The following is a 10,551-nucleotide window of genomic DNA, read 5'->3' as shown; positions in this document are numbered from 1 at the left end:
TCTTGTCTGTACACCAGCTTTGATTATTTGTAATATCTTCAATTTTTCACTTATTCTTACAACATTTGTATAAACTTCAAGATTATAAAAAAACGGTTTTTTTCTAAAGTGAACATTGATTGGTTAAATATTTTTCAGTGATGTCCTGTGTTTGAATTTGTTTGTTAGCTTTTTGGTCATGAATGTTTGTCTCTAATATTTAATTGACTGTGCATTTGTATTCAGATATCGCAGATCAAATTTATTCGTTCATTGTGTAATCATACGTTTTTTGATTGAGTTAAGTCTGCCAATTGATATTTTATCGTATGTTTTCTATGTTGTGATGTTATGCTATTGTTTCAGAAAAATAAGAAGGTTTGGATCCATTAAAACGTTTAATCCTGCTGCAAATGTTTGCACCTGTCCTAAGTCAGGAATCTGATGTACAGTAGTTGTCGTTTGTTTATGTAATATATACGTGTTTCTCGTTTCTCAATTTGTTTATATAGATAAGAACGTTGCTTTTCCCGTTTGAATGGTTTTACACTTGTAATTTTGGGGCCCTTTATAGCTTGTTGTTCGGTGTGAGCCAAGGCTCCGTGTTGAAGGCCGTACTTTAACCTATAATGGTTTACTTCTTAAATTGTTATTTGGATTGAGAGTTGTCTCATTGGCACTCACACCACATCTTCCTATATCTATGTACATATCATATCCATGTATACAACTAATACGTATAATTAATTAATAATTGTATGTAATGTACAATGATATTTACTTTTTTACTATTTCTATTAATTGATTAAAAAGTTTACTTAGTTTCATCATGTTTATATGTACATCACTTCTTAATAAATAATTATTCAGAAAAGAACACAGATCTGTTTAAATAACAATATCAGTCCTTTCATTAATTAAAGTGTTCATAACATATCCCCTTAGAGTGTTTATTTAGCAATATGATGATATAACAATTAAATATTAACAATTCACTTAAACACTGCAATACAGGTTTTTTTTTAAACAAAGCTTGGAATTCAACAAGGAATCTTTAAATGTGCAATCTTGTATTCTGCCAACATTCAATTGTTGGAGAAAAGGAGGAAATTGTAATTTCAATCCTCTAGATATGACTCTCAATGGTTATCTGTGTAAAATATGTATATTTAGATATCATTCTATTAAACTATAACAAGTTTTTACTAGTTTGTGTAAAAATAAGCTTTAAAATTTATATTGCCCAGTATTGCCCAGTATTTCCTGTTTCAGTGAGAATTGCCCAGCCCCGGAATACCCGAGTTTTCCTTCCCTGGGTTTTCCCGGGTTTTCCTTCCTTGGGTTTTCCAATCATGGTTCCGTACCATGATAGTTGACAAGTATTTAGGTCATACAGACGCTAAAGGTATCCACAGGAACCAAAATGCTATAGTTTGAGTAGCGTTACATGCCGTGTGTATACAAATGTAAGGAGAGATAATAAGCAAAGTTTTACCTATGAAGCGTAGTACAAATTACGGCCTGAACAATAAATAATTTACAAGGCAATGAAAAAACGCAACAACACCTGATTGTGATAATCAACAACGCCAGTACTTAGAATAACTCTTTAATTCAAGACAAGCATGTTTAATTTCTGAGAAGTTGATACTGAATATTTATCAACAAGGTCTTAGTATCATCCGAATTTGTGGAAAAGAAAGAGACGTTCTTTGACATGACCATGGCTTATCAACTAGCAGGGTTGACGACACTGTTGACGTTTTGTTAAGACTTGGTAGCAGCTGCAAGCTCGTGATTATCAAATCAGTTGAAAATTGCGTCGTCTATATGCAGTTATCGGCAATTTGTTACTGAAGTGAGGTAAACTGATAGGTTCAAAATTAAAAAATCGTCTCGTTTGTTATAGATTCTTATAATAAAATGACCGCTTGTTACATCACTACAAGAATAAATTAAACTTGAAATACACATAATTTATTTATAAATCCATAATTGATGATTGTGTGATAACCTATTTGCAACAGATGCTTTGGAAAAAGTTTGCGCATATTGTGTCAAAAAGACTAGAAATTGATAAACATCAAGAACGTTCCTTTATATTGATTTTATTGTATATAAAGCATAAGATCCTTGATGACCATTTTCCATAAAAAAAAACATGCAGATGTCTTCAAAGCAATATTTTGGATAAAACGGAAAAATTAAGGCAACAATAGTTTACGGCATTCAATAGTCATAATTCGAATAAGTAAAAATAAATCTAGGTACCAAACTTAAACCCTAAGAAACTCATTAACATAAGAAGAAAACCACGACACAACAAAGCATTGAACTGAATCAATAGTAACCGTCAACATACTTAAAACTGAAGATAACCAATCATATCTCACTGACTAGTCGTTTGTTAAATCGTAAGACATTTAATACTTCAAAGGATGACATAACGAAATGGCATAATAGACTGATCTAACTGTTAAACCAAAAATATAAAAACAAACTTATTTCAAATCAAATTTATATGTTTATTACATTTTCTTTTAAGCTCTTTTGCTTGCTTCGTATTTTACGAACAAGTCGCAATATACGTTTAACAATAAGCATATCTGATTTATTTGAAGACTTTTTTCTCTGATGAAGATCGTCCGTTTGCAGAGGTTTTTCATCTTGACAGTCTAACAAATTTGTGTTCCGAATGTTTGATGCTACTTTGGTTTGTTCCATGTAAAAATTGTTTTCTTCTGACATGCTGTTGCTGCGTACCTCTTTTACACAACTATTTCTTTGTCTCTTCACGATGTGCGCCCATGTATCGCTCCTTGAACGTTCTAAATGTTTCTGTTGTTGGTTATCATGACAAAGAGCAGGTTTTCTTTGTGGCGTTATTAACCTGTATATTTTTTTCTCTTGATAGTTATCAAACACAAGATTCTGAAAACACTTAGAAGACGAAGATACAATGTCATAGTTTACTTTTTTTGCGTTCCGTTGTAATATTTTCCTTTCAATATCTGCCTGACATTGATGTCTTGTAAAACTGGTAGTCCTCATTCGGAAAGGTCCTGTCTGTTCTGATCTGGTGTTTCCTAGCTGTTCTAATAGGATGTCAAAAGCATTCTTTATTCCTGTATTGTCTCTTGCAGAGACCTCTACAAAACATCCTCCAAGGTTCTCATTATAAGCCCATTCCAATGCATCAAATGTTTCGACCTCTCTCTTGTTTTCCATGTCTACCTTATTTCCAACTATAACACACGGAATGCTCAGAATATCTTTTCGAACAGATTTTATCTGTTGCCAAATAATTTTGACTAATTCAAATGAAATTGCATCATTAACTGAGTAGACAAGCATAAAACCAACTGCTCGTGCAATGTAAATTTTCTGCATTTCTGGAAAGACAAAACTTCCAGCCGTATCTATGAAATCGATGCGTTTGTTGTCTCCATTTATATTATATGTCTGGATATATGTCTCCTCAACGGTTTCACTGTGATCTTGTGAATGTGTTCCGTACAGGTATTGCTTAATAATTGACGTTTTACCAACCCCGCCAGAACCGAGACAGGCCATTTGAAATCTCGAACATTGCTCCAACATCTTTCTAGAAATGTTTAGAAGATATTAGCATGGACTGATAGATATATCGTATGAATATCAGATAGAATGATTATTATGTCAGCTGTCAGTCCTATATATACCTAACGTACACTACATTTTGTCCAATTGAAAAGAGCGTAAGTATTGACCTTTTTTTCCTTTAAATGTCATAACATACGTAAACAACTAACATGAGTGCTAATTTATACATCATTTTAAAATATTTATTTCTGTAAGAATTAAAACACCTGTTATTGTATTAGTTAAAAATACCAATATAACTCTTGTTCAACCTAAACTATTTGTAAATTAATACTTTTATATCCCCATCTAAAATGGAAAATTAAATTTATATCGTTTTAAAGAGTTTTTGGGGGATTAATTATACAATCATTCAATGGCTAAACAAAAACGTTGATTTGAAATATTGGGGTTCAGTGTTGGTTGAACTTTATGAATATGTATTGTAAAACACCTTGCAAAAATGGTGATTTCTCAATATAAATAAAATTAACTTTTACAATGTATAACGATATATAAGAAAGCCTTCGAACACGTTTTTTTATAATTAGAGAACAAATACTTGTATAAAGAAACCATGACTAGACACATTTGAACTTGGAATCAACAAAAATATATCTATAAATCCAGAATTGTTAATGAATGTTTCTTTCATTTGCAACCTCTGCTAGATAAAGAATTTGCACTTATTTGTCAACAAGACATGAAAATAATAAATTACAAAACTAAAGATCAATGCGACTCCATCATTTTTAATGTTACACAATCTGAAGAAAACATTTCTACTGTGATATCCTTTCTTCTCAAAATGACAGTTTCCCTTGATAACCTATCATCTAAGAAATTGAACCCATGCTTAAAACATCTGTTTTTAATCGAGTTCCTGATGTTTGATTTGATGTTTCTTTTCTTTTTTAATAATATGACTTAAACTAATACTTTTAATGTGGATGTCTGTGACACTATTGTTTTAAAAGTAAACGTCAACAGCAAAGTTTGGAAGTGTCCTTTATCACCAAAGAGTTTATATTGTGATATATAATGCAACTGGTTTGGGGTCTACCTAAGTATTTTTCCAATGAATCTGTTTCGACACATTTGAAAAATTTCCTTCCTCTGAAAAAAGTGTTTTAAAAAAAAAGGACAGTTTTTCACGCGAAAAAGTAACCACTCTCAATAACTAAAAAAAGTAGGTCTTTCTCTTATTTGAAGTTTTAAAATTAGCAAGGGGATTCGTCTCAATTAAAGAAAAGGGACAAAAGATACTAGAGGGATAGTTAAACTCAAAGAACGAAAATAAACTGAGAAAGCTAAGGCTAAAAATAAAAAGGCAAACAGACACACAATAGAACAAAAGACACAACATAGAAAACTAAAGACTAAGCAACGCGACTCCACAAAAAACTGGGGGTAATCTCAGGTGAACGGGAAGGGTAAACAGATCCTGCTCCACATGTGGCACCCGTCGTGTTGCTTATGTTATTACAAATCCGATAAATAGTTTTATTCGGTAGGTCACATTATGAAAATCAGAACTTGGTATAAGTATTTTATGACGAAAATTGCGGAAATAACTTGGTGTTAAAGGTAGCATAAGAATCAACTTGTATGACAATTAATAACACGATGGTTGCCACATGTTGAGCAGGATCTATTCGCCCTTCCGAAGCACCTGAGATGTTGTTTTGGTTCATGTTGCTTAGTCCTTTGTTTTCTATAGGACTTTATATGTTAAATTTGAATAGCCATTTGACTTTGTGCACTTAACAACATTTTTTGTCAGTTTTAAATCAATATTGGATCTTAGCTACCTCTTTTATATCGCCTGATGAGTTTTGAATACCGTACAACTTTTAAAACTTGGCGCAAAAATTGTCTCCCTTATTATACGTATAACTTAACATATCCTGTTGATATGTGATGTATAGTCAAACAGTAGGTTTACAAGTGACCGATTACACAATGCGACCGATAATCAATTCAATGAAGATCTCTTTAGTCTATACTTTTTTGGTAATATAAAAAAGGGATAATTAATGACCCAATGAAATAAGTTCGATGTTTCGAAACATTGTTTTGGTGGTCATAACTATTTAGTTTGTGAATTAAATAAAGGAAACTGTAGTATACCGCTGTCCGTAATTCATAAATCTATAGGGAATGTAACAAAACCGAGTTACAAACTAAAACTGAGGGAAACGCATCAAAAAGAAAACTACGACACAACAAAAACACAACATTAAAATGTAACACACACAGAAACGAACTGTAATATAACAATGGCCATTTCCCTGACTTGGTACAGGGCATTTGAAGGTAAAAATGGTGGGTTAAACCTTATTTTGTGGCATTCCAAACCTCCCGCTTTGACGGCTATGTTAATTATAACATTAAAAGGATAATATTACATGACAGGACTACAATACAATTAAATGGGAGTACATATCGGACAGAGAAGAAAATGATTAATAGCCAACAGCCACGCTAGCAGGTACCTGGTTAAAAATGTAATACGCAAGATGCCGCCACGTCAACACAAGACTAACCAGCGACGCCATGATGAAAAAAGTTTGAAAATACTGAAGACCAAAAGTTATACGTATGCATGTTTTGCACTTATATAATTCTATAAAATGCAGACACAAATGCGAAAATATCTTCGTTTCGAGATCTTGCCATTATTTTTTTTGAAAGTAACAACCGCATTACATACAAAGTCACTTTTCTAGAAAATATGTTTATCAACGTCGTAAATGTGTAATTAAATATCTTTTGGGTTACAGCTAGAACAGTTGCTTATATATATACATAAGTACGTCCGAGTCAGTGACAACCCTACAACAGATGTATCCATCGGATCGCCATCAATTATGGTGATACATGGCTGTGTACATAATGTACATATACAACTCGTCTAAACATCAACCCAACAATGTTAGATCTGTAAATTTGCTTTCGCAAATTTTTGGTTCTTCCCTCGCCGGGATTCGAACCAATGCTACTGTGATATCGTGACACCATATGGGCTCTAAAAAAAGAGCTTTCGGTGGGCATGTGTTATCTTTCCACGTCAGTTTTAATCTAGCGGCGAACTACAGTACATGATATATAAAGCATGAAGATGTTATTGTTACAGGTCAGCTAAATTATCTATAGTTAATTATCTATGATACATCTGTTGTAGGGTTGTCACTGACTTAGACGTACTTATGAATATAATTATTTTCTGTGGCTGTATCTTACATTAATTTGTAGGATCCTTTACTACAGATAATTTAGCTGATCTGTAACAATAACATCTTCATGCCTTATATATCATCTTAACTGACCTCATGGCATATATTAATTTCAATTTTTGACATTTATCATAAATTACTGACACATGGGACCTTCCGACAACATAACGATGCATTTGTGATGCAAAATTCGAGCTATGGTTTTTGAACTATTTCTTGCAAATGAGGGGTTTTCCAATATAAATAATATCCCATCGTTGGTGAAATGAATTGTTTTCACGCTTTATCAATAAAATACGGAATAAAAATATAATTAAGATAAAAAATCTCGACGTCTCGATCTTTAACTAGATAAACATGAGTTTGAGTCCTGTATTCATTACTGCTACAATGGTGGCTTTTTTACGCCCTGGTCTAATAAGTGAAAGCACACCCATAAACAAATAGTGTTAGCATTTAATGTTTGTCAACCTGGATTTAAGTCTAGACATATCTTTTTCTCAATCGGGCTAAATCTAAAAACACCATGTTTATTTTGTATTTATTTAATGGCATCGATCATTCATGACTTTTCTCGTGACTTTCAAATACTAAGGGCAGAGGACAAGAGAAAGTGAATATCAAGTGATAGAATTGTTTTTTTCTTGATTTAAAGACCTTTTTTTATTAATTGTCCTTTATTGACCATTTGCTGATATGCAAAGAGATATAGGTTAGTTTCTAAGGTATACACTGACATATACTAATCGAGGTGTAAATTTCATCTAGCTGCAAATTTTATAAACATATTCATGACTAATATTAATATTATGATGGCATATATTTTACTAAAATTTGATCTCTTTTGTGAAATAAACCGACTTTCGCATCACTAATAAATCCTTTGTTCTATATCTTGTCAATCTGCTTTTAACGTGTGAATACAAAGGTGTTAATTTTTTGACATTATCAAACGTTGCGTATTTGATTTTCAGACATGATTATACTGCATTTAACGTGGCTCAGTACTTGTACATCTCGTCATTGTGTTATTGTTCAATGAAAATTCTCGAATCTTTGTCTTATGTTTTTGGTAAGATACTTTTTCTGTTTTTTTTTTATACATATCACGTGGCTATGTACGTATAAGTCCCGTTATTGTGCTATTGTAAAACTGTTTTGTATTCTTGTCTTTCAATTTTGCTAATGTGATATATTTAATGCCTTTTCATGTTTCTTGCAAACAGATTTGACGTGGCTCTGTACTTATACATCCCGTCATTGTGTTATTGTACTTTGGTAAATTTGGGTATTCCTGTCTTTAATTTTTGCTAGTTTGCTTGGTCTAAATGCCATTTTGTGCTTCTTTGTTACACATCTGGGTGTTTTATAGTGTTTTATATATTACGATTATAACACATTGTTGACTGCTGTAACTCCATTTCTGACTTTTTTACTAATACTGTCTGTTATTTGTTATACATAATTGTCAATATAATGGAATTTGTTGCGACTGGCATACTGTGAGAGGTTAAGCTACCTTTAAAATAATCAACCATTTTCTACATAAGAAAATGCCTGTACCAATTTAGGAATATGAAAGTAATAATTCATTCGAATGATGTGTTCGAGCTTTTGATTTTGTCATTTGATTAGAGACTTTCCTTTTTTAATTTTCGTAGGAATTTATTATTGTTGTGATTTTCTATTTGTTATTGACGATGCAATTTTAGAGTAATTTTGTTTTAGGCTATACTGGTAAATGAAAGTTTTGCCAATAGAAAGTATTGCCCATTGTTTTTGCACATGCATTTGATGTAGCTAAAAATGAAAGTACAAATGTAAGAACAAATGAAGAAGTCCTTCGGTCTTTTTTACGCGATAAATATGAGTGTGATGAACTCACATTTACATTAGATTTTTTTTTACTTTCATTATGTGTTTTGTTTCTTTCGTCTGGAAGTTTATAACACAATTATTGTAAAGTTTTGTTTTGAAAATCCTATAATTTAAGGGAGCTACCATTTTATTTTTATTAGGAGGAAGGGGAAATGTTATCTCCCTTATAGACATTGATATTTTCACCCGGGGTTTCAGTCCAATCATTGTTCTTCTCTCTTTTAGGCATTAATAGTGCAACATTAAAGTAATTAATATAACGCGTTTTAATGCTTGAATTTTAGGTAAAGTACTTTTGAAAAGAGCTTGACTAATTTCGTAAGTTCGGACGTCTTTTATATGCGATACAGAAAATAAGTTGAAGAACTATTAGGTACATTTAGCCGTTTTTTCATAACTTCAGCAATATTTTGTGCCAAGACGTCACAAATATTTTCCCCTACAATAAAGTGTTAGAATTTCATATTTTTCACCCAAAATTCACATCTAGACATTGTTTATTTTCTCTCACTTTTCAAATATAAAACACGATGTTTACCATTCTGTTTATATAATATTCATATCTTTTGGCTAACACGGATGCAATGCTTTCGTTTTTATTCTATAGCTAGTCACCACTTCAGTTTAATCATGTATATATATTATATACTAGTCATTTTATAAAATTTACTGTTTGCATAACTATGTATTATTCTTGATAATTATGATGTTTTTGTCCCAGGCGGATAACCCTGGCCGTATTTGTCACAACTTTTTGGAACTTTTGGTCCTCGACGATCCTCAATAGATATAGGAAGATGTGGTGTGAGTGCCAATGAGACAACTCTCCATCCAAATAACAATTTAAAAAGTAAACCATAATAGGTTAAAGTACGGCCTTCAACACGGAGCCTTGGCTCACACCGAACAACAAGCTATAAAGGGCCCCAAAATTACTAGTGTAAAACCATTCAAACGGGAAAACCAACGGTCTAATATATATAAACAAAACGAGAAACGAGAAACACGCATATATTACATAAACAAACGACAACTACTGTACATCAGATTCCTGACTTAGGACAGGTGCAAACATTTGCAGCGGGATTAAACGTTTTAATGGATCCAAACCTTCTCCCTTTTTCTAAAACAATAGCATAACATCACAACATAGAAAAACATACGATAAAATATCAATTGGCAGACTTAACTCAATAAAAAAAAGTATGATTACACAATGAACGAATAAATTTAACTCTGCACTTGTTTTGGCTTTCAAACTTTTTTCTTCTGAACAATTTTTGTGTGGACACACAAAATGTACGTCTGGCGTATAATTTGTTTAACCTGGTACCTTTTGATGGCTATTATTCGTTTGTTTCTCTGTCCTATATTTTCTCCCATTTATTTATTGTAGCCTTGTCGTGTTATGTTGTCATTTTAATGTTATAATTAACCATGTCATTAAAGCGTGAGGTTTGGCATGCCACAAAACCAGGTTCAACCCACCATTTTTTCATAAAATGCCCGGTACCAAGTCAGGAAAATGGCCATTGTTACATTACAAATAGTTTCTGAGTGTATTACATTTTAATGTTGTGTTTCTATTGTGCGGCAGTTCTCTTATATTTGATACGTTTCCCACAGTTTAAGTTTGTAACCTGGATTTGTTTTTTCTCAATCGATTAACGAATTTCGGACAACGGTTTACTACTGTTGCCTTTATTATATATCTCCCACACATTAAAATATACAAACACGTTGTTTACCGATTCCTTTATGTAATGGCTTGTTTACCGTGCTGTTCAATGAAAAATATCTAACGCACATTCTTCACTCACAGAAGGATAAATGGTTC

General features: G+C 32.2%; 1 protein-coding gene across 1 annotated transcript; it reads right to left on the bottom strand.

Annotated features, from left to right (window-relative positions):
• Nucleotides 1-1,913: 1,913 nt before the first annotated feature.
• Nucleotides 1,914-3,579, bottom strand: LOC134706032 (ras-like protein RAS2). The gene is made up of 2 exons (XM_063564741.1): nt 2,568-3,579; nt 1,914-1,921 (listed from the first exon to the last, which is right to left on the bottom strand). The coding sequence occupies exons 1-2, from the start codon at nt 3,577-3,579 to the stop codon at nt 1,914-1,916; spliced, it is 1,020 nt and encodes a 339-aa protein (XP_063420811.1).
• Nucleotides 3,580-10,551: the final 6,972 nt, after the last annotated feature.

The sequence above is a fragment of the Mytilus trossulus genome, chromosome 2 (assembly GCF_036588685.1).
Source record: "Mytilus trossulus isolate FHL-02 chromosome 2, PNRI_Mtr1.1.1.hap1, whole genome shotgun sequence".
Taxonomy (NCBI): Eukaryota; Metazoa; Mollusca; class Bivalvia; order Mytilida; family Mytilidae; genus Mytilus; species Mytilus trossulus.
This window is presented reverse-complemented; position numbering and strand designations above follow the sequence as displayed.

What these genes read in the sequence shown, in the direction of transcription:
- LOC134706032 (XM_063564741.1), bottom strand. Translation starts at nt 3,579, where the DNA reads ATGTTGGAGCAATGTTCGAGATTTCAAATGGCCTGTCTCGGTTCTGGC.